Genomic DNA, 27,498 nt, shown 5'->3' with positions numbered 1-27,498 from the left:
CCGCGCCCAGAGGACCAATGGCACCTCAGGTCACAATCGCGGGGTGCCTTGGGAGCGGCAAAATGTGAGCCGAGACCAGTGGTGCCTCAGATCACAATCGCGAGGTGTGACGGGTGTCGTAGTTCAGGGCCAGGTCCAGCGCGCCGCAGTTACCGCTGGGTGCAAAGGGGCTGTTAACAGAAGTTCCGCACACTTTCCATGGCCCCGGCTCGGGTCCTCCTCTGCGCGATCTGCCTGCTGCGTGTGGCGCAGGCAACCATCTACTTCCAGGAGGAGTTTCTAGACGGAGGTGAAGGGTCGACGCCCATGGTAGCGGGGGGGACGTAAATTCCCCAATTCTCTGATGCCCAACGGGTGGTCCGAGTCGCATTTGGCCCACCACCCAGATTAAATTTTCAGCCCTAACCGGTTTTGTTTCCCCCCAACAGAACGCTGGAGGAACCGATGGGTGCAATCCACTAATGACACCCAAATTGGGTATTTTAGACTCTCTTCGGGGAAATTTTACGGCCATAAAGAGAAAGACAAAGGTTAGTTTAGGGTACCTGAGAAAATTAAGCTAACTGTTAAATCCCCCATAGCAACCATTCAAGGTAGGTGTGACTCACCCCTAACAGCTCCTATTCACATTCACGGGTTAGGAAACTAAGGCTTGTGTAGGGTTTGGCATTATTTCTTGTTTTCTCTCTCCTTTTTCACTTGCCCAGAGCACCCCGTTTTGTGCGCACTGCTGAGACTCCAGGGCCTTGCCCCAAGGAGGAAAAAAAAGGATATTTCTTACTTTAATTTTCATTTTAAGAAGGGAAAGAACAGAGGTAAAAGTTAAATGCTGTCAAGCGTACAGATTTTAGGGGGTACCACAGGATGAATGTTTACATCTGTACACTCAGGTCAAGCTAGGAAAAATTTTCAGCCCCACCGAGAGGCCCCCCTTATACCCCCACCCTCCAAGTCAGTAGCGTCCTGGTTCCAAGGACAAGCTCAATTCTGGCTGCTTCTCGTTCCTGATGATCAATGGTGGACAAAATACAGCTCATCTCCTGCTGGTGGTTTTGTTTGCTTATTTGTACGTCCAGCAACCTGAGAATGGTTTTTACACTTTTTAATCGCTGGGGGGAAATCAAAAGGGGAATAGTATCTTGTGACACTTAAAAATTATATAAAAGTCAATGAAATGTACAAAATTTCAATATCCATAAAGTTTTTTAAATTTTTAAAATTTATTTTAGAGAGGCAGACATTGATTTGTTGTTCCACTTATTTATTCATTCATTGGTTGATGCTCCTGTGTGCCCTAGCTGTGGATGGACCTACAACCTTGGCATATCGGAGGACGCTCTAACCAACTGAGCTACCCGGCCAGTGCTAATAAAGTTTTAATGGGACACAGCCATGATCATTTGTTTGCACACGGTTCATAGCTGCTTTCGTACTGCAAAGGCAGAATTGAGTAGTTGGGACAGAGACCAAATGGCTGACACAGTGTGAAATACTTACTCTCTGGCCTTACAGAAAGTGTGCTGACTCCTAATTTAGATGAAAAATTTCCCTCTTCCCCACCTTGCATTCCACCTTTATCTTGGCCCTGTTACTCCAATGTCACCCTCCCTGTCTGGTCTTCTTTTGTATATGCATTGCTTTATAGGTCACATGTGGACCCAAAGAGTTGGTCAAAATTCAGGCTATATGACAAGAAATGCAGTGAAAGCAAACAGGTGATTCTGTGAAGCTCATGCAAGGATAGGGGTTTCCACTTAGAGTCACCTGGGTTTTTCCGCCATGTTTTTCTTTCCTTTAACCTGGAATCCTGAGATCTGTGCATTTTGTTCACTCCAGCACACATCCACTCAGTGCAGACACAGGCAAGGCATGAGGATACAGGTTAATTTGGCCCCTTCTGTTGCAGTCTCCTGGGCCCATGATGTAGAAGCCACTGTTGGAAAAATGAACAGGATTTAGTCAGACAGAGATGGGAGGTGGTGAGAGACCTCAGGGATGGCAGAGGAGGGTGTTAAGATATGGAGGGAGATGGTGAAGCATGTGGTCTTAGCAATGGCCTCAGTGGAAGGGGCCAAGGGAGAAGGAAGGGCTGCAAGTCCCCTGAGAAAGGGAAAGGTGAGGAAAGATGAAAGACCAACAGAGGTGTGGACGTAGGGAGTTCATCCATAAGTTTAGGATGTATGATACAAATGCCCAGTTCATTTGTGATGACTCAGCATATGCAGCTCCGGGGCCAGCGTATGAAGCAAGGGAGGGGAGGTTATAACAAGACCGGCTCTGTTTTCAGGTGTGTTTGATGAATTCCAGTGTAAGATACAGATTTGGTACAGAGCCTAGTGGCTACGGAGAAGGGGGTTATAGTGTCAAAGTGAATACCTAAACTTATAAAACAATTATGAGATGATTCACATGACAAAGGATGGTCTCTTCATGAAAAGATGACACCCACAAGCCATTCACCGAGGGCAACGAGGCACTTCTTTCCACCTCAGCACTCTGTCCTTCACCTGCTGTTGTGTCTCTTCAGTCCCTGTTTTAAGACAAGAATTAAGGAAAAGAAGTAGAATGCTTTGTTTTTTAATTCAGTTGCTGCACAATCTTCCTTGTATATTCCCACCCCTTGGGAGATGAATGGAAACAAAATTAACCTTTTATTTATCATTAGAATGCATGTTAGTCATTCAGAACTGAAGTGCTTTTACAAGGTAAGACATAACAGTGGTATATCAGGTACAGAAGCCTCTGAGTACATCAAACAGAAGCTCTGTGGCATCAGAGAACCCGTTGGTGGTGTGTGCGTGGTATGTTACCGCACAAATGAGCTACGGGCACTGGATGGATGTGAATGGTTAGAAGGTTTATTATTGGGAGAAGGGGAGAGACAGTCATTTAATTCCCTGCATCACTGTCGTTCCTAATCTTTCATGAGTGTTTTTTTGTTTGAAGGTCTGCAAACCACTCAAAACAGCCGATTCTATGCCATCTCTGCACGGTTCAAACCATTTAGCAATAAAGGGAAGACACTGGTCATTCAGTACACAGTGAAACACGAGCAGAAGATGGACTGTGGAGGGGGCTACATTAAGATCTTCCCTGCGGATGTGGATCAGAAGAACCTGAGTGGAAAGTCCCCGTACTATATTATGTTCGGTGAGTTCAGGGAGTCCAGTGCAGCCATTTCTGGTGACTTTGCAAACCCTTCCACCTTGTAGGATCCTTAGACTAAGATTGCTAAAATAGTAGTATTGAGTGTACCTGACCAAAGGCTTTTAGTACAGTTAAATCTATTTAATATTATAAAAAGGGAACCATACCATTCTGTTATGCTTTTGAGAAAGTTATTTATTTAACATTAATATAGACAAAAGTATTCTGAATATACCAAGAGTCAGAAAGCCTTGCCCAGGGACCAGATCAGCCCACAGCCTGTGTCTGCTATGGCCTGTGGGCTGAGAGTGGGTTTTAACATTTTTGAATTATTGAAAAAAATCTTAAGAAGGATTGATTATATTTTGGACCCATGAAAATGATGCAAAACTCAAATTTCAGTGTCCGAGTGAAGTTTTATTGGGATGCAGCCTCACTCAGTTGATTTGCATTTGTCTAGAGCTGCTTTCAAGCAGCAACAGCAGAGTTGAGTCATTGTAATAGAGACCATGTGGTGCCCAAAGGCAAAGATATTTACTGTCTTGCTCCTTACAGAAAAAGCTTGCCGACTTTGGAATCCATTAAATGTCTCTTGACACCAGGGGAACTTGATTAAAATTTGTGCTGGGCCCTGGCTGGTGTGGCTCAGTGGATTGAGTGCCAGCCTGCAAACCAAAAGGTCACCAGTTCTGTTCCCAGTCAGGGCATGTGCCTGGGTTGTGGGCCAGGTCCCCAGATGACAGGTAAACCGATTGATGTATTTCTTACACATCCGTGTTTCTCTCCCTCTCTCCCTCCCTTTCCCTCTCTCTAAAAGCAAGTAAATAAAACATTTGAAACATCTATAAAGAAATAAAATCTGTGCTGGAATGGGAAGAGACCACATTGGGCTATGGGAACTAGACAGAATTTAAGCGTGTGGATCAAAAAGCTTTATGAGTGAAGAGGATTCTGGGAAGATGGCAGAATAGGAAGCACCAGGAATCTGTCTCCCCACTTAGACAACAATTGTACTGGCAGAGTCTGCCAGATTTAAATATTTTGGAACTATGGAATCTGTGGAAGGATTGCAACTTCCAGGGGGAGGCTGGGAGCATTCATTTCTGTCCACTTCAGCCTTCAGCACAGTAGCATCTACCCATCTCCCACCCCGAACCACAGACAGCTGGGTAAGTGTTCCAGGAGCAGCTTACACGTAGTGTGCAGGAGCCAGGGTGGGCAAAAAGGACTCCGTCCTCCAAATACCAGGGTTCTGAGCTCTGATCACTGATTGCTGCTTCTGGTCACAAAGGTGCAGACACAGTGATGGGCAGTTGTTGTACCTCCCCTCACTGTGGTAATCCTCTCACCATCCAGCCAAATAAAGGGCCAACTGGGGATCCCTTCTCCCCTGCTGTCATTTTTTACCTTTCTTTTCCTTAGGAAGCCAGACATTAAAGACTAAGATATTAAAAACAAAAACAAAACTGTAGCCATGGCCAGGTAGCTCAGTTGGTTAGATTATCATCCCAATACATCAAAGTTATGGGTTTGATCCCCAGTCAGGCCACATACAAGAATCAACCAGTGGATGCATATATAAGTGGAACAACAAATCAGTGTCTGTCTCTCTCTCTCTCTCTCTCTCTCTCTCTCTCTCTCTCCCCTGTCTCTCTAAAAATCAGTGCATAATTTTTTTTTAAAAATTACTTTAGAAAAAACAATATGCAGGGAAAAATACAAAGTGATCACACAGGGAAAGACTGAGAAATGACCTGAGAAAACCTTAAGTTTACACCCTTGGCACAGAGACAGCCTGCCAAACATCAATAATAATTAAAAACACACACACACACAATAGAACATCAAACCCCGGGGAAGGATTAGAGTATCATTTCCAGAGCTACCACATGATTAGATTCAAATGTGCCGTGCTCAACAAATACCCGCATGGCATACAAACCAACAGGAAAATGTCGTTCATTGAAATGAAAAAAATAACATCAACTGTTCCAGAAAAAGACCCGATGGCAGATCTATTAGACAAAGACTTAAATAACTGAAAATTGCAAAAACAAACAAACAAAAAAAAACACAAGAAAACTAAAAGGTGTGGATAAAGTTAAGAAAATAATATGTGAGCAAATGGAAATAACAAAAGGATATAGAAAGCTTAAGAAGAAATTCTGGAGCTGAAAAGTATAACTGAAATAAAAAAAATCACTAGAGGGGAGTCAAAGGCAGATTGAACTGACAAAAGAAAGAATCAGCAAACTTGAAGGTGAGACAATGGACATGACCACGGCTGAGAAGCAGAAAGAAAAATAGTGGAGAAAAGTGAGCAGAGTCTATGGGGCCACTGGACACTATCAAACAGACCAACATGTATTGTGGGAGTCCCAGGAGGAGAAGAGAGAGGAAAGGGGGCAGAGAGAAAATACTTGGAAAAAATAATGGTTGAAAACTTCCCAAATATGATGAATTACATAAATGTAAACATCCAAGAAGCTTAAGGAACTGTAAGTAAGGTGAATCTGAAGAAACCCACACTGTGACACATAATATAGTCAAATTTTCAAAAGATAAAGACATGAATCATCACATCCAAGGGATTCTGAATAAGATTATGGGCAGGTTTCTGAACAGGAACTTTGGAGGCCAGAAAACAGTGGGCTGATATATCCAAAGTGCTAAAAGAAACTGTCAGCCAAGAATTATATCTACCGAAACTGTCCTTCAAAAGTGGGAGAGAAAGTAAGACATTCCCAAGTACACAAAAGCTGAGGGAGTTCACGACCATTAGACTTGCCTTGCAAGAAATGCTCAAGGGAGTCCTACAAGGTGAAATGAAAGGACACCAGACAGTAACCAATCCTCAAACTTTTCCAAAAAATTCAAGTGGAGGATAGACTTTCTAACTCATTCTATGAAGCCAACATTGCCCTGATATGAAAATCAGACAAAGACACTGTAAGAAAAATAGCTTTTATAAATATTGAGGCAAAAATCCTCAACCAAATACTAGTAAAGGGAACTCAGCAGCACATTAAAAGGGTTATATGTAGACCATGACCTGCCAGCATTCATTCTTGGGATGAATGCTGGCAGGATGAATGCTGCAAGGATAGTGTGACACACTAACATCGGTCAAATGTTAATACTGCCACATCAACAGAATGAAGCAGGGGGAAAGCATGATCCTTACAACTGATGCAGAAAAAGCATTTGATAAAATTTAACACCCTCTTATGATAAAAACCCTCAACAAACTAGGAAAGTACCTCAACATAATAAAAGTCATGTGAAAAACCCACAGCAAACATCATACTCAATGGTGACAGAATGAAAGTGTTTCCTATTAAGATTAGGAACAAGACAAGGATGTTCTCTTTCACCACTTGTATTCAACACGGTACTGAAAGTTCTGGTCTGAGCATTTGGACAAGAAAAATAAATAAAGGCATCCCAACTAGGAAGGAAGGAGAAAAATTCAGATGATATAATTCTATATGTAGAAAACCCTAAAGATTGCACCAAAAAACCTATTAAAACTAATGAATAAATTCAGCAAAGTAGCAGGATACAAAGGCAACATACAAAAAATGTTGCATTTCTATAGATGATGAATAACGATCTGAAAAAGAAATTACAAAAACAGTTCCATTTACCATAGCATCCAAAGGAGTAAAATACTTAAGAATTAGTATAAGTACAGAAGCAAAAGTCTTGTAAAATGAAAACTACAGAATATTACTGAAAGAAATTAAATAAATGGGAACACATTCCATGTTTATGGATTGGAAGATTTAATACTGTTAAGATGTCAACACTGCCCAAAATGATCTACAGATTCAATCCAATCCCTATCAAAATTCCAGGCATTTTTTGTTGCAGAAATAGAAAAACTCATCCTAAAATTCATATGGAATCTCAAGAGACTCAATAGCCAAAACAATCTTGAAAACCTGGAAGACTCAGCCCATGTCCATGGACAGATGAATGGATAGACAAAATGTGGTGCATTCTTACATTGGAATATCACTCAGCCTTAAAAAGGAAGGAAATTCTAATGCATGCTACAACAAGAGTGAATCCTGAAGGCATTAGTCTATGTGAAAGAAAGAAGTCACAAAAGATCACCTATTTTTCCCTGGCTGGTGTGGCCCAGTGGATTGAGCGCTGGCCTGCAAAGTGAGAAGTTGCCAGTTCGATTCCCAGTCAGGGCATGTGCCTGGGTTGCAGGCCAGATCCCCATTTGGGGGCGTGTGAGAGGCAACCTATCAATGTATCTGTTGCACATTGATATTTCTCTCTTTCTCCTTCCCCTCCCCTCTTCTAAAAGTAAATAAATAAAATCTTTTTTAAAAGACCACATATTTGATTATTCCATTTATACAAGTTACTTAGATTAGTCAAGGTGATAGAGACAAAACGTGGAGTGGTAGGTGCCAGGGCGTGAGAAAGAGGGGCAAATGTAGAGTTAGTGTTTAATGGGTATAGAGTTTCTATTTTACAAAATGAAAAGAGTGGTGGAGATAGAATAGTGGTGACGGTTGCACAACAGTGTGAATGTATTTGGTACCACTGAACTGTATACTTAAAAATGGTCACAATGGTAAATCTAATGTGTTTTACCACAATGAAGTGAAAAAATACATGAAAATGAATTTTTTAAATAACCACCCACAATCCAAATTTGGGGACTCATTCTTTAAAATTCTTTTCCCTCATCTGACACATTCATCTTGCAGAATGTTTCTTCCTCCTAGTTTTACCATACTTATCTCGGGACTTACCATGGTCAGCATAAGGCTGTAGATGCCTGGGTGTTCTGGACTTCTATTTATATGCACAGCTGGTCATCGTGTCATTGTAGGTATAGAAGGAATATTACATATTCTTTATATTTTCTTAGATACCAGATTAGTTATTAGGTTTAGATAGAACTCTGCTCTGTCCTTTGGGAGAGCAAGGTGACTTCTCCAAGGCCACAGCGTGGGATGGGTCTTGTTTCTGCAGACTGCAGTCCCTGGCGCCCCTCCCAGAGTCCTGTCTCCTCTGCAGTGCCTTGCATTTACTCTGGAATTTAAAATGTGGAGTGGTAAAAGTTTTCATTTTGTTGTCAAAAGAAATGGAAATGTCTTGGTTTCGGTTTTGTTATCCTCTTTAAATGGATGGCAGACATAGCTGGCAAAAAATATGGCCTGTTGAATTAGAGCTGATTTCACAAACAATTGATTTAGTTAGACTTGGTAAACGAAATATCTGCCAAAATACTGTTTTAAAATATAAATAGCATGTCTGCTCTATCTGAGTTGTGAAGCAGCATACTTGGGAGTTAAGAAAATGAAATTTTTATGAAAAAGTGTAATAAAAACATAAAAAATAATAAAAATAAAATAAAATAAATTCTGTATTATTTTTGCTTTTAACTTAAAATCAGTTTCATCTTACTCCAACCCTTTCTGTCACTGTTGGAACACTTCTCTGTGGTGGCTCAGCTGTAGCCTTTGCTATGAGAGCCGCTTGCTGAAGCTTGTGGTGTTGAAGGGTGGCGAGAACCACACTTGACTGGGCCCTGGCCAGGGATCTTCTGCAAGTGACCTCAGAGTGTGCATGCAGCCCTAGGAATGAGGGAGCACAGCCCCGACTTTGCAAATGAGAAAACTGACACTTGGAATCGTTACACTACTTGCCCAAAGTCAGGTCAGCCTGTCTTCAAAGTCTGTCTACCCTATTTCCTCAAAACAAATCCATTATGTATATAAATATTTTATGATTGCTGTTAACAGAAAATGTCCAGATTTTCAGGGTGTGTTCCTAAGTTTAATTTAATATTAAAAGCATGTAAGTGTTTAGGAATAGAATGGGAATTTCTAAGGAAAAATAAATTTCATGCTTCAATTCTGAGACAATAGACTTTCATGCACATAATTCACATCACTTTTGTTTTAAAAATTGAACTGGAATGTTTTCCAGGGAAAACAAAAGAGGAAATTACATAAACACACGTCCTCTGAGAACTCAGCTGGGAGACAGACGTGTTGTTCTTTGTCAGTCCCTCAGGACGCCACTTCCAAGTTCATTGTCTCATCTACTCTGGCAAACTGATAACATTCTTTAATTACATGCAGCCTGGATCTCTCATTTATTCCAGAGGTTCATATTGCGAGTTCTAGAGAAGATCGCAGACATTGGCTTGTTTACACAGGGTTGCCTCACAGAATCCCCAGGGCGGGCGCAGGCCGGGGTCAGTGGCAGAATGCAATCTGAGACAGACAGCTGGGTGCTTTAGCACCTTCCTAAGGCTGAAGGTCAGTAAAGCCATAGTAAGGGAATCAACAAAGTTTTGATGAATTTTCTAGGGTCCTTCTGCAAACCTTGTTTTATAGATTCAGAAGTCCTTAGTCTCCATCAGGGAATGTAGTGTACCACAACATTCCAGTTCCTGGGTGAGCGAAACTAAACCATGTGCTAATTGTTTTTGATTTTTAATTTAATTTAATTTAATTTTATTTTATTTTATTTTATAATTTGATTTTGAGAGCACATTTAATAAAATTTGTCACAGGGAAACAAGAAAGGACTTAGGACAGAAGCAGCAGCAGGAGAGATCCTAGGTGGGGCTGCTGTCAGCTCACTGGAAAGCCAGAGGAAAGGGGCCTTGGAGACAGGCTCTGGGGGTTAGCCCGGGACGAGCTGCCGTCGCCCATTGCTCCCCTGGTTGCAGGTCTCTCATGGGGTTCCTACAGTTTAGGGGGTTCATGCCTGTGGCGGGAAGAAGATGGGGACGGAAAGGCACAGGAGTGCTCCCAGGAAGGGGAGTGCACTGAGCCCTGTGCCAACTGAAAAATCGATAACTTTTCAATAGGACTCTCTAGATTTCACAGTTCATTAAAACCTATCTACTGATCACAGTCTCTCTTTTGCTAACAATTTGGGGTGGGTTATCATTAAAAACGTGTGTGTTGCCTTGGGGCATAACATTAACAGCAACAAGCATTGAATTTTAAACACATTGGCCCATTTAATTGGCAAAATAGATTTGTGAAGTCAAGTTTAACACTGAGGCAGGGGAGGCTGCATAGTTGCAACTATGTTTCAACACAGCGAATGAGAGCTGGGGTCAGATCTGGTCAGCCCAGTTCCAAAGGCCTCACCTGGGCACAGGTACACTGGTCAGAGCTTCAGAGCAAGGGCCCCAGACTCAGGCAGCATGTCTGAGATGCTTATTAGGCTCTTACACCTTCCTTTTCTTACTCAATGTTGGTTTAGTCCAAAGTGGCTGCGGCGAACAGAGAAGTAACCTGACCTGAGACGGTATCACTGCCCATTTAGTATCTCCATGCACAGATCTGATTATTCCTGGACATGTGAGCTTCCTGTGCCTTGGATATTACTTCAGGACAACCGGTGGGGTATCCCGTGGCGACACAAGGAAATGGAGAGCAGCTAATGGTTTTTTGTTTCCTTTTTTTACAGGACCTGATATTTGCGGATTTGATATCAAGAAAGTTCATGTTATTTTACAATTCAAGAATCAGTATCACTCAAACAAGAAACCTATCAGGTGTAAGGTAAATGGTTCTGTATGCAAATCAGTGATTGTGTTAACTCTTGTCAGATCATAACATAAGTTTAGAGAAAATAGTTTTGATCTTAAAATATTTAAGTGAGCCAGGGATGGGTCTTGGCGAACATGTCTCTGTCCCCGCTCTCCAGTTCAACAGGCCCATTAGAGACACTTGCCCATTACTGTGGTCTGGTTTCCGGAGTTTTTCTCCATCAGGAGGGCACACCCACTTTTTACTGTGAGCCATGATGTCCATTTATAATTTGCCCCATCAGGGTACAGCAGGATGGTCCATTTTAGCTATTCCCATCATCACTAGGAATGAAATATTCTTGATTTCATTCCTTTCTTCCTGAAAACCAACCTGAAGAAATTAATCTTCAGAATACCAAAACATTTAGAAATAGGAATATTTCTAAAATGAAAGCATAACCTCTTACCTTTTAACCCAGGGATATCTGTGAAAATGAGTCTATAGGTCTTGGGGACTGCTCCATAGTGCAATGGCCCGGCCTGGGGCTTCTCCAAAGAGGCAGCTTGTGTTAAGTCCCTGGCACATGGGCCTGTGGAGGGGAGGTATGTTCCCCAATGTCCCCCCTCATTTGACTGTGAGCACCAGGCAGCAGAGACCCCTCCCCTGAGGCAGGTCCAGGGCCTAGAGCTCTGGCGTCAGAGGCCTCTGTGAATCTGGATGAATCTGGGCAGGAGGCCCCAGTGCATTTCAAGATTACTGACAGCGTGGAGTGGAAGCCCCTGTAACTGCCCCTTGTTCAGTCCTAACCCTAGCAGGGGCAACAGACCTCTTCACAACCACCACCCCACCCCGTGCTTCTCCATTGGCAGCACAGCCCCTCTTGGGGTCCCACCCACTGCTGTTGTGGGTCACTGGGATTGTGAGCTTCTCTCTCCACATGCGCACCTTGGCCTGACAGCCCTCCCATGGAGCAATGGGAAACTCACAATCCAAGTCTTCCTCCCCCCACTTAGTGTTTGAACCAATGGGCGGGTCTTTACAATTGCTTCCCGAGAAGTTGTTCAGTTTTGCATGTCAGTTTGTGGCACGGACACTATAGAGGCTGTGAGGTCCAGCCCAGATCAGGCCTGGGAGGCACAAACCTCCAGCCCCTGAGAGACACCGCAGGCTGATGACTCCCTCCGGGGTGTGCTGCTGTTTCTGCAACCTGTTAAAAAGTGAGACACATCTGCTGAAGGAGCACTGATTCGCAGCAGCTAGTCAGCATTCTGGGCTTCCTGATGAGGAGTACCATTACTTTCATGGGGGTTCTGATTCATTCTGCGATCCTGGAAAGAAAGGGCGAGACCCCTCTCCTGCAGGCCGTGAACAGCCCTCAAGGGGTGTGATCTGCATGTTAGAAAAATAGTCCAGATGTTCTGGAGAGGGTGGGTGGAGGGACAGTGTGATCAACAGGCAGGGAGATGGGTGAGATTGTCAGCCCAAGGCTCTGGTGGAATTAAGACCATGGGAGTCCCACCTACTGATGTTGTGGGTTTTGACAGATAATCCAGAAGTGGGGTCCAGAGGACTTTGTGATGTTCAGAATGGGCATACTGAGGATGTGGACGATGACCCTCAGCAGCATTGCTATTAATCGGGATGAAAAACAGGCCAAGCAGGGAACCAGGGAAGACTGGGGAGGTGTGTTTGAACAGTTGGGTATGAAATCCTGGCAGACATCCAGGCAGAGGTGTCAATCAGTTGTTGGACACTGGGGTCTGAAGCTCGGGCTGATGGTTGGGATTAAAGATGCCTTTTCACGCCATTTGCATATATGTGGGAGTGGATGTGATCCCCAGGAGGCTCTGCTCTGGTAGCCAAATCCTGGGGGGTCCCCAGCAATGGGGCCAGGGAGCCTAAAGTCTAAATTAGGAAAGGGAGCTGAGAGAAAGGCCAGCAGAGAGCAAGGGGGAGAACATTGGGTGAAGCGAGTGCTCAGCTGTCCCACCAAGCGAACCGTAGTGTCGGTCCTGGACAGAGCCATTTGTTTCTGTGTGGACAGCAGTGGCCTGCCCAGCAGGGAAGAGCAGACAGGAACTGAAGAGGCCTTTAGCTTTGGCTCTTGGCGGGTAGAGAACCCTCCTGACACAGACCCTGTGAGGTGCTGGGGCAGTGGCTCCTAAACCTGAGCAGGGCCAGTGTCCCTGGAGGGCCTGTGAAAGTGACTGGAGGTCGTCCAGGTTCTGATGCAGCAGGTCAGGGTCACCTGGGGACGCGATGCTGATGCAGTGGGGCCGAAGTTTGAGAACTCCTGCTGGCGTACACGCTGCAGGAGCCCCCTCTGCTGCTGTCATGTCCTGGGCACCCTCAGCCTCACCAGGCCCCCACCACCCACCTCCCACCACTCCTTAATTGCATCTTTGTTAAATGCTTTCCTTGTGTCCAGCCCAGGGCTTTAACTGTGACCCAGAGAGACACTGGGCCAGCCCCTCGTGGAGCTTCGAGTGTTGGACAGCTCAGAACATCAGGAGGTTCTCTCCTGTGTGAGAAAGAGAGTGGACTTCATTTGGAACCTTTCAGAGTATAGAGCAGGGAGTTGTTTTACACATAACTTTTCACAAATAGCTGCATTGTCCCATGGTAATACCTACCGCCCATCATAACTGCCTGTGGGGTTATAGTGGGAGCCAGTACCTTTGCATAGAAGGGAGTCAGCCACTCAAGAGAAGCCTGCCAGCAGCTGTGTTCTGCAAGGGGGTGAGTCTTCTGTAGGACACCTGTTACAGTCCAGGCAACCCCCATTTCCAGAACCTCTCTTTTTGCTGTTGGTAACAAATCTTTTTGACTGATGGTAACAAACTGCATGTTTAGACCTGCCTTGAAACATCTCTTTGTCATCCTTTTTCTCCCCTAAAATATACAGGTTGATGGCTTTACACACCTCTACACGCTGATCTTAAGACCAGATCTCACCTACGAAGTGAAAATTGACGGCCAGACAATTGAATCTGGCAGCGTTGAGTATGACTGGAACTTAACTTCACTAAAGAAGTTGGAGAAGCCTCCAGCAGGGTCCAAGGAGAAGGAGGACAAACCCCAGGTGTGGATTTTGCCCAGACAACTCTAGAAAGTGTGCAAGCGAACTTTGTGAGTACCCGGTCCTGCACAATTGCTGCGTGGCTGGCAGTCATGATGACAATGTTCTCATGATAAGAATGCTCTCTCCAGCGTGCATGTGCTGAGACCAGCCCTGGATCTGCCTGCCTCAAGGTGTTGTGAAGGAGGTTTATAATATTTGCGACCAGAGCAAGTAACATTTTTTATTTAAAGATTTTACTTATTTTTAGACAGAGGGGAAGGGAGGCAGAAAGAGAGAGGGAAACATCAAGGTGTGGTTGCCTCTCTAGCATCCCCTACTGGGGTCCTGGCCCACAACCCAGGCATGTGCCCTGACTGAGAATTGAACCAGCGACCCTTTGGCTCACAGGCCAGAGCTCAATCCACTGAACCACACCAGCCAGGGTGTGTTTATTCTTTTTAAACAAAGTTAAATTCATCAGCAACCTTTTAAAATGTTATTCTGCATTTGCACATGAAGTATTTTTGGAACTGCACACTGTGACTGATGACCAACGTCAGTGAACACAGCAGTTATGTACGAGTGTCCTGGGGCTGCTGTAACAAAGCAGCACGAAGTAGATGTCTTAAAGGATGAAAATGTATTCTCTCTTTTGTTGTTTTTAGATTATATTTATTTATTTTTAGAAAAAGGAGAAGGGAGGGAGAAATAGAGGGAGAGAAACACCAATGTGTAGTTGCCTCTTGGGTACCCTGTACTGGGCACCTGGCCTGCAACCCAGGCATGTGCCCTGACTGGGATTCGAACCAGCTATCCTTTGATTCAAAGGTCGGCACTCAATCCACTGAGCAACACCAGCCAGGGCTATTCTCTTACAGTTCTTCTTGAAGCCAGAGTTAGAAAGCAATGTGTCAGCAGGGCCACCACACTCCCTCTGAAGGCTCTCGGGGAGGATCCTTCCTCTATGTTCTTCCAGCTGTCTGTTGCCTTTAGGCATTCCTTAGCTGGTAGACACATCACTCCTGTGTCTGGCTTCATTTCTATATGGCCTTCTCCTCTTCTTGTGTCTCTTCTATCTCATAAAGACATTCAGGGTCCACCTGACTAATCCAGTTGATCTGCTTCAAGCAGAGCGCAATCCCAGATCTCCAGCTTTAGGACACAGACAAATCTTTTTGGGAACTACCAACTATAGCTACCTTTCTTTTTCAGTCTAAGATTCTTTATTGCTGTAACATTTTGTTTTGAACATCATACACTCACTGCACCAAAACATGCACCGTTTGTCTGAAAACAGTTATCTGTGTCATAACTAGAGTACTGGGCTGATGTTTACAGTTTCTGACAACTTACAATGTATTAGTTGCATTGCTATCTAATAATCAAATACTTCATCGCAGACTGAACATAATTATTAAATCAAAATGGCATCCTGTTTAGACTGTTATTTGGCAATCCATTTTATCCACAGATAATTGAAAGTTAAGTTCCATGAATTTGGAATCCATGGTGTGCAATCAATAAGAATGACTTCAGATTAGGGTAAATCCCCAGTCACATAAGGTCTTCCCATTATTTCTTAAGGGGAAAAAAGCAGTTTTCCCCTCCCTTTCTTACCTTAAAAACAAACCAAAAAACGGAGTTTTCACCTGGAAAGAGTAGTTACTCTAGACAAGGCACAGAATGGCAGAGAAGCGCTACAGTCTCGTCCCTTCCCCAGCTGTCTGGGTGGAGACAGGTGCCCACGGGAGACCAATCATTTTTTCAGAAGCTCCTTTCTGATCTGGCTGTGTTTTATCCCTGTGCTTAGTTGCCTGTGAGCTCCTGAACAAATTAGTTCATTGTGGCATTAGGATCTGGTAACCCAAAATTCTACCAGGCAGCCTGCTACTCAGAATGGATTGTAACCATTTTCTGGATCCTAACACAGCAGAGGCTCACCATCGCCATCCGGGGTCTGGGTGGAAAGCAGGAGAGGTGACTAACCCCCAGGTGTGGATTGCTGAGAAGTGGGTAACACTCTGTATGGATTACGGAGTATCATGAAAACACCGTTAAGTGAAAAACATTTACAATTTCTCAGTTCTAAAAGAGAAAACACCATTGTGTATGACTTTGACGCTTTTATATATGTTTGAATATTAATCCATAACAACTATTTCTCATCCATTCATTTATTTAACAACTGTTCTTTCAATACCTACTATGCCATGTACATGTGTATATATAGGCATGTATACGTAAGTACATACATGTGTATATATGTATTTTTATATATTATTCATAGATGTATGCATATGAATGTGTATATGCATGTGTGTATATGTAGTATACATGTGTGTTACATGAGTGTTTGTATGTCTAGAAAAGGACTCAGTAATAATTTCTTTTTTCATGCTACCCAGGTAAATGTTGGGACCTTTCTTAGTTGTCCAGCTGCTCCCTGGGATAGTCCCTGTGTGACTGATGTAGGACAGACTTAACCTGACCATCAGTGAATGTGCAGCCCCCTTTCCCACCACTGCTTGTCGCCCATCGGTTCACCTTTAGCCGCTGTTTCAGGTTTTCCATATTGCCAGCTCACTCAGCAGCATGGGGAGAGGGCTGCAGTCCCATGGGCTGGGGTTGGGGGTTTGGAGAGAACACCCTGCCAGTGCCTGGCCCTGAGACCCTCGGTGGAATCTGGACACCGAGCACTCAGCCCTCCAACCACTGAACTGAGAAGGAAATGAGAAAATAGCAACCTAGCTCACAGGCCTGGCTGTCTCCTGGTAGCTAAGAACTGCCTTTCTCAAATCTGAGAATCTATTTTTTTTTTCCTTACACATATTTTAAGGACTGGGAGAAGCGTTTTCTGGATGCCAGTGCCAGCAAGCCAAGCGACTGGAACCACGAGCTGGATGGGGACTGGCAGGCATCGATGCTGCAGAAGCCTCCATACCAGGTGTGGGCATCTTTTTCCTGGGATGCTTTCAGACTGCCCCTCCCCTGCTGCATCACTGGGGACCACCGAGTATGGTTTGTTGTTGCAGGATGATCTGAAACCGGAAGGTATAGATAAGGACATTTGGCTCCACCAAAAGATGAAAAACACCAAGTATTTGCTGGAATACGACCTCTCAGAATTTGAGAACATTGGTGCCATCGGGCTGGAGCTTTGGCAGGTCACTGTTTTTTGTTTGTTTGTTTGTTTGTTTGTTTGTTTTTGGTGGGAGGAGAAAGAGAGAGAGGGAGAGAGAGAGTTGGAAACATCCATTTGTTGTTCCATTTATTTATGCGTTCACTAGTCGATCCTTGTTTGTGCACTGACTGGGGTCAACCCACAACCTTGGCGCACTGGGACCATGCTCTGAGTGACTGAGCTGCCTGGTCAGGGGAGGTCACTGGGTTTTAAATTTGCTTTAGTTTAATAACTCTGAACTTCAGCCTACACTTCTTCTTTTTTAAGATTTTATTTATTTATTTTTAGAGAGAGGGGAAGGGAGGGAGGAAGAGAGGGAGAGAAACATCAGTGTGTGGTTGCCTCTCTCATGCCCCCTACTGGGGACCTGGCCCGCAACCCAGGCCTGTGTCCTGCCTAGGAAATGAACTGTTGACCCTTTGGTTCTCAGGCCAGCACTCAATCCACTGAGCCACACCTGCCAGGGCCAATCTAAACTTCTTAATTCACATAGCTGGCATTCCATAGCTCCTGTTGTGTGCCTGGCACCCATACCTGGACCTGAGATGTATAGCTATGGTCAAAACAGATGACCTCCCATCTTCTGGGAACTTCCTGTCTGCCTCCCTGCCCCCTGGGAATTGGTCACTCCTCTGTCCAGAGCTGATCTGTGGGTCCATCAGCTTTAGCACAAGATAGCAGATCCCAATGCAGCAGATCCTGATGCAGCAGTTGGAGCTTGAGATTCTGCATGCCCACCAGGTGCCCAGGTGGTGCTGATGCTGCCAGTCCATGGCCCACACACTGCACAGTGATGCTCTCAAGCTCTAGTTCCCAAACATCGCTGAGTGTTCAAGGCATTGGGGCACTCTTCAAATCTTGATGCCCAGGCAGCTCCCGGACCATTTAAACCAGTAGCCCTGAGGCTGAGATCAGGCATCAGGAGTTTCAAAAATGTTCTTGGTGATCCCAATAGGCAGCCAGGCATGAGAACCAGTTCCCTGGAAGGGAATGGGCTTTCTAGAAATGGGTTTAAGCATGTGCTGCCTTGGAGAGCTAATCACTACCACAGTACAGAGCAAATACAATTGTTTCTTGATGGAAAGTTGTTACATTTCTCACATCAGTAAAGAAGGCCTTATTTTCATCCACAGGTGAGATCTGGAACCATCTTTGATAACTTCCTGATCACAGATGATGAAGAGTATGCTGAGAAATTTGGCAAGGCCACCTGGGGTGAAACGAAGGTACGATGAATGCAATGAGCTTTTCTTTTGTTATTTCTTTATTTCTGCACTTAAGTTTAATACATAAGAAAGGGCTTGATAAACTTTTACTAGTGAGCACTCCACCCAGATCAAGACACAATGCCAGCAGAGTTTTGGGAGTCTCCTCACACCCGCTCCCAGTGGACACTCTTCCCCAGAGGAACTACTATTCTATCACCATGGATCTATTTGACCTCCTTTTGAAAGTCATATAGATGGAGCTATATAATATTTACTCATTTAGGCAGTGTTGTGAGATGCATTTGTATTATCACATGCAGCAGTAGCTCATTCTTCCAGTAAGAATATTGCAGAAGGTATGTATCCATTCTCTGTCAATGCAGCTTTGGGCGGCTCCCGGCTTGTGGCCTCATGCATAAGGCTGTTACAGTCATTCCCATACGTGTCTTTCAGTGAACACAAGCGCAGGAGTGGACAGGCTGGGTAACAAGATCCCTCCCAGCCAAACAGTTTTCAGTGTGTCATCCAATTTTACATTCCCTGGATTTTCTCATTTAGGCTCCAAGGCCTCCTTTTATTGTCCATTCACTGGTCAGCTGGATAAAGGACAAGGACCCATGTACTCTGGGAACAGAAAGAAGGGGGTGTATTCATTCCCTGGCACTGCCATAACAAATTACCATAAACTGGCTGGCTTCAAACAACGTAAATTTGCCCTGGCTGGTGTAGTTCAGTGGATTGAGTGCAGACCTGTGAACCAAAGGGTTGCTGGTTCCATTCCCAGTCAGGGCACATGCCTGGGTTGCGGGCCAGGTCCCCAGTAGGGGGTGCGCAACAGGCAACCACACATTGGTAATTTCTCTCCCTCTTTTCCCCTCTCTAAAAGTAAATAAATAAAAATCTAAAGGAAAACACACACACCAACAATAGAAATTTATCCCCTCACAGTTCTGGAAGCCAGAAGTCCAAAATCAGTATCAAGTGGCTGAAATGAAGGTATTGGCAGGGCCGCACTCCCTCTTGAGAATCTAGGGGAAGCTCCTTTCCTTGCCTCACCCAGCTCCTGGTGGCTTCTGGTGTTCCTTGGTTTATGGCCACATCACTCTAACTTCTGCCTCTGTCTTGAAGCGGGCTTCTCCTCTTCTGTGTGTGTTTCAAACCTCTCTTTCAAGGACAGTTATGATGGAATTTAGGGCCCACCTGATAATCAAGGATAATCTCAACATAATTAATTTAACCCCATTTACAAAGACCTTTTCTCCACATAAGGTCACTTCGGCAGGTTCCAGGGGTTAGGACCTGGTAGCCTGGGAGCTCTTCTTTAGCCGCCTGGCCTGGAGTGGAGGCTTTCAGAGGGCAGGTGCAGGTGGCACACTGATGCCCGGCCATCCCCCAGGCAGCATAATCCCTGGGCCCCTGGGTCTCTGTTTCTTTCTGCAGGGCCCAGAAAAGGAGATGGACGCCATCCAAGCCAAGGAGGAAATGAAGAAGGCCCGTGAGGAGGATGAGGAGGAGCTGCTGATGGGCAAGTTTGATGGAAAAGCAAACAACTTCAGAAGATTTCACAGGAGGGATGAACTTTAGTCACCCCCCTCCAGATGAAGGTGACTGGTAAACCTTCTTTCTACTTTAATATACATTTAAAAGCTCAACTGTCTACAAATGTGGTGATTTGTCCAATTTTCTTGGAAAAATATTCCTACACTTCTTGGTGGTTTTCTCAAGCCCTGCCCCTGTGCACAAGAGGTTTCCTCTGTACAAACCTGAGGGCTGGAAGCCAGAGGCAGGGGAGAGGCTGTCTAAAAACCTGATGCTCTTATCTTTTTTTTTTACAAAAAGATTTTATTAATTTTTTACTTAGAGAGAGAGGGAAAGGGAGGGAGAAAGGGAGAGAAGCATTGTAGGTATCCACCCTGTCCAAGGACTGAACCAGTAACCCAGGCATGTGCCCTGACTGGAAATGGAACTGGCGACCTTTCACTTTGTGGAATGACACTCAACCCACTGACCCACACGGGTCAGGGCCTAATGCTCTTTTCTTAACCCCCAAAATGTTTTATGAATAAAAGTTGGTAAAACTTATTTTGAAAAAGGGGAAATGATGCCTTATTTCTTCAGTTTGTAAATTACTAATAACACGAGAAAATTTTCCAATATGAAATCTTTTTAAAAAAAATATTTTTTAAATTTATTTTTTAGAGAGAGGGAGGAAGGCAGAAAGAGGGATAGAAGCACAGATAGGCTGCCTCTTGCAGGCATCCTGAAGGGGGACTGAACCGTAACCTAGGCATGTTCCCTGATCCAGAATTGAACCCAGGACCTTTCGCTTTGTGGGACAATGCCAAACCAACAGAGCCTTACCCACCAGGGTTTCAATATGAAATCTTCACACAACGCCCTCAGCCTGAAAAGGTGCTGTGCGCTCTGCTGGTGCCCTGGCTGTTTTGGAGAACCTGAGCCTCACGCACAAACTTTCGAAGTGCCTTGAAGAGGCTGGTGTTCTTTTCCCTCCTGCTCTGCAACCCACTTCTGTGCCCGTTGTTCTCTCTAAGGCAGATGAATGAAATTCATTTTCTTAAGTGAAAATAGTGATTACTTCTCTGTTTAATGTTTTTCTTTCAAAACAAATAATTTGCTTTTTTTAAAAAAAAGTCACAGTCTTCTGTTTTGAAGAGAGCTATTTTCATTGCAGAGATCTGTGTTAGAAATAATCAACTTTAGGGCAGCAGACATTTGGAATCCATGATATTACCAATAAGTGATATTTCAATTATATAAAGTAGGAAATTATATATGGCATATCGGTAGATGATCTGTCCGTTCAGAAAGTGAAATTCTGGCGAGTTTTGTTCTCTCTTTGGCCAAAGTTGCAGACCTTTGAACTTGGACTTTTTTAGCGGATGCTGCATCAGTCTTCTCGGTTCATCAAGGGTTGATTATCCGTCTCTGAAACTCAAAACTCCCTGGCTGTGCAGGGGTGGAATTCAAACACTGCCTACCTCTTTCATCTTTGAGAAGTTAGTAAGAGAAGAAGGGGAGCCAGGCCTATGCAGAATATGCTGGAAACAATTGTACAAAGATGGCTTAGGCCAGCACAGACCTGCAGAGGATCTCTTGAAGCAGCACTGTCCTGGAGAAATTTCTGTGAAGATGGAGATTATCCCACCTGTGGTGGCCAATACAGTAGCCACTGGCTGCATGAGAACCCTTGAGATGCAGCCGGTAGGACTGAGGAATGAATTTTTTAAAAATTAATAAAGATTTTTAGGGAAGTTTTAGGTTCACAGCAAAACTGAGTGAAAATTAGAGAGAGCTCCTCTATACCCTGTCCCCAAATCTGTATAACTTCCCCCACCAACGACATCCCCCCCAGTGGTACACCCATCACAGGTGGTGAACTGACATGTCATTATCACCCAGAGTTGATAGTTTACATTTGGGTTCACTCCTTGTGTTGTACATTCTATGGAGAAATGAATTATTAATCTCATTTCATTATAATTAATTAAACTCAGCTGCACATGGTGAGTGGCTGCCATGTTGGGCAGCTCAGCTTTGGAGTCCTCAGAATGGATGATCACTGCCAAGCATGGAGGACACAGCAGTAGGCGGAACCCCAGGCCACTCGGGCTAGCCATGTGGGACTCACACAACCAAGTGTCTACTTTCACCCAAGAAGGTGCAGGAGAGTCTGTTGTCATTGCCCTGGTGAACTCTGACACCCAGGCTGGAAGCCGCACGCGTTTCCCAGACACCCTTGCCCACGAGTTTCCCATGTTCTGTTAAAAGGAAGTCAGAAGGCAGGTGAAGAGAAGCCATTATTTTCCGGCTTCTACCAACACCTTAGGCAGTGGTGACAATAGTAGTGACTTTAGCAAAAATGACAGAAACAGCCATGAATGGTGAGAGTCCAGTGATTACTGGTTTTGGGTAACACCTTTTGACCTTTAGCCCTAAAGGGACTTGCAGCTTCCTATAGTTACTAACCTTAGATAACCTCATACACCCCTTCTTTTTTTCCCAATAGTTTTGCACTCGATCTCCTATGTGAAATGTGCTCTTGAAATATCTAGAATGACTTATCTTTATCTCATGGAAAATGAATCTAATAAAGTACTCAAGGTAGCTAAAAACCTCCATCTTCCCCACCTGGACCACTGCTACGTCTTTCCAGACGGCCCACTCATTTCCATCCCTCTCCTCTCGGTCCGCTTTGCCCACTGCATCCAGACTCACTGTTCTAGAATACAGATCTGATCATGTTTAAAACCCTCTGGAAGGCTCCCATTGCTCTTTGTACAGGGACAAACGAGCATGGTGAGACAGAGAACTTGGAGTTCAGAGGGCAAGGCAGTCTGAAGAGGAGGCCAGATTATATATGGCCTTAATTCATTGCTCTTCAAACGGGGGTGTCCCATAAGGCCATATGTGATCTGGCCTTGTCTTGAGACTATTTTGCTGAGCTCCAGAGCCTCAGTTTCACTGTGCTTCTTAGTCCCTCAGCTCCCTCTGCCTGCCATGGAACCCACTCCTACCTCTGTCACTTAATGCATGCTCTACTTTCAAGTGTCACACCCTTAGAGAGCTCTGTGGAACCTACCCTATCACTGTTTACAGTGGTCTGTTTCCTTATGTGAGACCAGCTGCTTCAGCATCTCCTGGAGATTTGTTGGAAATGCAAAAAAATCTCAGTCTCTACCCAAATCTGTAAATCAGAATCAGAAATCCAGTCTGTGTTTAACAAGCCTTCTGAGTGGTTCTGATGCAGATCCTGGGCCAGACCTCCAGTCTAGGCTGTTAAGGTAGATAGGACTTGTATCTCCCTGGTCCAACATTGGAGCACCTGCCTGGGCCTAGGTGTCCTCAAGGGGCGTAGGGAGCATTTGATGGGTAAATGGTTGTTGGATGAGTCACAAAGCACACTATACTTATCTGAATGGCATGAGGTACACCAAATCACTGAAGACACTGGAGCAGCAGTTCTTAAGACTCCAGAATGGAGCAGGTGGACAGGAAGCTGGGCCCCACCCTTGAGATCACATGGCTTTCTAGCTTACCTGCCTGAGAGACAGTGGCCAGGCACCATCACAGGACCAGGTGAGGGTGAGGGCAACCTGTCCTGAAGAACGCTTGGGCCACTTTAGTCAGCTGCCTGGTTGGCCCTTCCTTCCTCTCACCCTGTTAGTGGAAACCTGCCACAGATGAGTGGATATCTATAGCCAATGGAAGGCAAAAAGTGTCGTTAAACAACACTTTTAATTTCCAAGGATGAAAGTCAAGGGTAAGGGTTTAATGGGCCATCGCTAGCAAGAAAATAAACAGGTCCTAGGGCATGGAGTCTAAACCACCAGCAGCAGTGACAGGTGGAAAAGGCAACATATCCACCATCCTGGATTGGGTAAGCGTTTTTTACACATCAAGTAGTGGGAGAAAATCTAAGTTTTGAAAAAATTTACATTGGCTATAGATAAAGGAGATGGGAGAAGGTGAGGCAAGCTCATTTTGGGACAGGTGAAGTCGGTAGGTAGTGGTGGGCAAGCCGAGAAAGTTCATGTGTGAACAAGGAGAGGCTCCTGGGGTAGGAAGTCACCTTGGCTGTTCTTTTAGATAATTGCAGAAATAGCTACCCCAAAGTTCCAACATACGCTTAGACGTGTAAGCAATCTTGTTAGCTGGCCCCCAGCTGTAACAGCCTGTTTGTTTGTTTTTCTTTTTCCATCCTGCTGTAATTTAGATTACCGCAGAAATAAAATTTCTAAATAAATAAATGCCCCTCCAGGAATGGTCCTCCAGCAAACATCAGATGCTTGTTTCCGTGCTGGGCACAGTGCAAGGCATAAAGATGGAAGGACACCAAACACGTATCGCCATTCCCTCTCTCAGAAGAGGAGCCTGGAGGCCAGAGAGGTTACTTAAGTGACTTGCCAAAGTCACAGAGCTCGAAAGTGGAGGCTGGGAACTGACGCTATGCGACGTGGGTGCTGCTGCAGCACAGATTGTGTCGCAACCCAGTTTAGCCAAAGCCCTAAGGCGGCAGACCGAAATTCAAATACAAACAGGTCTCTCAGGACACGGCACATGTGGTGCAGGACGAGGGTCTCGACCCTCTGCAGGGTGGGCAACGGACCCCCATAATGCATTTGTCAAGCGCACGGAGGGGGCGAATGTAATCCCTTGCACAGGGCCCGGCACCGGCAAAGACCTGGAATAATGAAGCAAGCAAACTCAGGTAGACATCTGGGGACTGGTGAGACAGGGTGTAAACCCAGTTGGGTTCGGTAATCCTGCGCGCTTCCTAGGCCCCGCCCCCTCCCAACCTGGGCAAGGAACGCGTGACCCCGCCCTGGACTCTGCCCCACAGGAGGCAGGGCTACGCGTGCGCAGCCCTGCTTCGACCCCGCCCACTCCCGGCCTGACTGCGCGCGCACCTCCCCTCTCACCAGTACGCACGCGCGGTCCCACCCCCGTCCCCCGGCGCTCGGAGCCCGAGTCCGTGGGAAGATGGCGGCGCCGCTCCTCCCGCTTTCTCAGCAGGTACTAGCCGGGCGGACTGGCGGGGGCGCGGCGCCGGGGCGCGAGGTGGACACTACAGGGAGGCCGAGGGGTGGGGACATCTTGCTGAGAAGCGGCGGCACGCGCTGAGGGACCCTGGCGGAGAACGCGCGAGGGGGTCTGTTGTGAAGGTGACAGGCCGGCTCGGGGCCTCCCGCGCCCCAGCGACCCTCGGCGTGGGGCTACCAGGCGGGGCCACGGCGTGTATCTGCAGGGCTTGGCGCCCGGGTCTGTCAGTCCTCCACCACAGCTCCCAGGCCAGGCGAGGCACTGTGACTTTGGACTCCCTTCCGGGGAGGTGGGCGAGGTAAACGAGCATCTGTGCCGGTGCGGCGGCCCCGCAAGTCTTTGTCTCCTGCCCACTCCCAGCTCCAGGGCGGACAGTGTCCCCCGCGGGGTAGAGGGTAGAGCGGCGCTGGAGCCAGGACTTGCCAGTAGCGGGATCCTGGACTCATTTCTTCCTCCCTTGGGAGCTGCTTCTGCCACACCAGAGCCGTGTAAGGGAATCGCAGGTCTCCGGGCGTCTTTCTGTGTCCTCATGTCCGCCTGATGCTCTTACTAAGGGGCAGTAACTGTGGAAAAAAAGCCATGCGCAAGCAGCCGTGCTTTCTGGGAGGGACATTCATTCATTTATTCTTACGTCCGATGTGCATTGGGCCAGGTGCTGGGAGCGCAGCAGTCACCCAGACAGACAAGGTCGCTGCTGTCCCGGAGGTGGTGACGCTCTAGAAGCTACCTGTATACTGCTAATAACAGCTGTCTTTATTTACTAAACATCTGTGTTCTGTTTGCTGTAATACCACCGTATTATAAGCATTTTGCAAGAATTAGCTAGGAATTAAGAGTGAGGACACAGGGTCACATCATCTTGTATTCAAATCTTGGCTCCAGCACTTATTCCTCTGAGTATCCTTAGATGAAGCTCTTAGCCTCTCCATGCTTCAGTTACCTCATTTGGAAAATAGGCAAGAATATATTGAGATAATGTGAAGATTAAGTATGTAAAGCCCTTAGAACAGTGCCTGGCACGTCAGAAGCATTCAGGGATACTATAGTTATCACATTTAATTCTCTGGCAGATTTGGACATGGGGGAATAGAGACCACAGCAGTAAGAATGCCAGACCCCAGGAAAGCTGATAGGCAGGTTGACAGGAGTGGTCAGTTGAACTAAGGAGAGAGACATGCATACCTGCCAAATCTTGCAAGAACTAGCCAATTTGTAACTCATTAAATTGAAAGCATTAAAGGCTATTAGCTGTTGCTAATTAACAAGTTCTTGTAACATACGAAAGTGCTCTGCAAACTAAGTGGCCTACAGATGTTAGGTATTATTAATAGCCAGTTGCTACAGTTTAGGGTGTCAGGGTTGAAACTTACTTAGGCTCATTAAATGAAAAGGCATTTCTTCTTTTTTTAAAAAAAGATATTTATTTTTAAAATAATTTATTTATTTTTAGAGAGAGGAAAGGGAGGGAGACAGAGAGGGAGTTTCCATCAATGTGTGGTTGCTTGTTGCACGCCTCCACTGGGGGCCTGGCAACCCAGGCATGTGCCCTGACTGGGAATCTAACCGGCACCCCGTTGGTTTGCGGGCCAGCACTCAATTCACTGAGACACACAGGGCAGGTTTTATTTACCTTTAAAGAGAGGGAGAGAAACATCCGTTGGTCACCTCTAGCAATGTGTCCTGACAGGGGACTGAACCCGTAACCAAGGCATGTGCCTTGACTGGGAATCACTAGAACTGTCACTTTTCGGGACAGCCCTCAACCAGCCACACTGAACCACCCTGGTCAGGGCAAAAGCACTTCTATTTTTTTAAGGGGAAATCTTTTAAAATTTCTCATCAAATTTTACCACTAGCCTTAATTTGAACTTTGATGATGATAGCTGTTTATTGAGTGTTTTATTTATTTTTTAGTCCTCACTTGAGAATGTTTCCATTGATTTTGGAAAAGAATGGGGAAAGAGAGAGAGAGAAACATCGATCTATGTGAGAGATAAACACTGATTGGTTTCCTCAAGTACATGCCCCATGTGTGCTCTGACCGGGAATCGAACTGGCAACTTTTTGGTGTACAGGACAGCGCTCCAACTAAGCCATGCGGTCAGGACAGAGTGCTTTAGAGTTTATTAAGGGCTTTCTAACACATTGGCGGTTATCAGCACAACAAAGAGGGGATTCTTATTTTACTGACGAAGGATTGGCTTTAGGGGAAGGCAGGGACTTGCTGCTGTGAGGTAAGGTATGAAAACCTGAGTCAGGTCAATAAGATCATGTGATTCACCTGCTTAGTACCTTTTAGAATGAAATCCCAGTTCCTCCCCAGGGAGCCCTGCTGGTGTCTGCTAGTCTGTCTTGCCTGCTGCCTCTGGCACCCACACTGCAGTCTTACTTCATACTTGCCGCTTTTCTGTTCCTCTTTCCTCAGCATGTCTCCACAGATAGTTCCTTCTCCCCGAAGTGCTCTTCCCTGCTTTTTCCCTTGATCTTCCAGTGCCTGGCTCCTTTCCCTCCTTCAGGTGGCAGTTCAAATGTCATTTCTTCCAGAGGTCTCTGCTGGTCACCTATCTCTTGATCCTGGGTGCTGGGCATGGGTTCAAGGGCATGGGATCAAGAAGCCTGTGCCTATTATTGGGCTCCCATTCTACTGCAGAGACGGAGAGCAGATGGACCCACAGACACCCGTGGATGGTGATCAATGCTGAGGGGTGGTATGAGGAAGACACACTGCTGGGGGGGTGGTGTCTACTTATGACAGGTGCCATGAAGTTGGGACCAGCTACCTGCACTGCCCAGCGCTATTCACATATGGTTTTT

At 45.5% G+C, this 27,498-nt stretch overlaps 2 protein-coding genes across 11 annotated transcripts in view; both read left to right on the top strand.

Annotated features, from left to right (window-relative positions):
• The first annotated feature begins 148 nt into the window (after positions 1–148).
• Positions 149–19,850, top strand: CALR3 (calreticulin 3). The gene is made up of 9 exons (XM_045853335.1): positions 149–289; positions 429–530; positions 2,947–3,150; positions 10,609–10,703; positions 13,579–13,755; positions 16,571–16,678; positions 16,767–16,898; positions 18,049–18,141; positions 19,564–19,850. The coding sequence occupies exons 1-9, from the start codon at positions 199–201 to the stop codon at positions 19,705–19,707; spliced, it is 1,146 nt and encodes a 381-aa protein (XP_045709291.1). The 5' UTR covers positions 149–198; the 3' UTR covers positions 19,708–19,850.
• Positions 19,851–24,591: 4,741 nt separating this feature from the next.
• Positions 24,592–27,498, top strand: part of EPS15L1 (epidermal growth factor receptor pathway substrate 15 like 1) — a 93,315-nt gene continuing 90,408 nt past the window's right edge. For 7 of the 10 annotated variants that reach the window (XM_045853013.1, XM_045853007.1, XM_045853011.1 and 4 more), the window contains exon 1: positions 24,596–24,657. Coding sequence is in view for 1 of the 10 variants with exons in the window: in XM_045853005.1 (XP_045708961.1) it covers positions 24,625–24,657 (33 nt within the window). In the remaining 9 variants the exon portion in view is untranslated. Of the gene's footprint in view, positions 24,658–27,498 lie in introns of all 10 variants that reach the window. The other 3 variants (XM_045853009.1, XM_045853008.1, XM_045853005.1) reach the window with 2 other exon arrangements.

The sequence above is a fragment of the Phyllostomus hastatus genome, unplaced genomic scaffold, assembly GCF_019186645.2.
Source record: "Phyllostomus hastatus isolate PE091 unplaced genomic scaffold, TTU_PhHast_1.1 phas_contig_98, whole genome shotgun sequence".
NCBI classification, from domain to species: Eukaryota; Metazoa; Chordata; class Mammalia; order Chiroptera; family Phyllostomidae; genus Phyllostomus; species Phyllostomus hastatus.
This window is presented reverse-complemented; position numbering and strand designations above follow the sequence as displayed.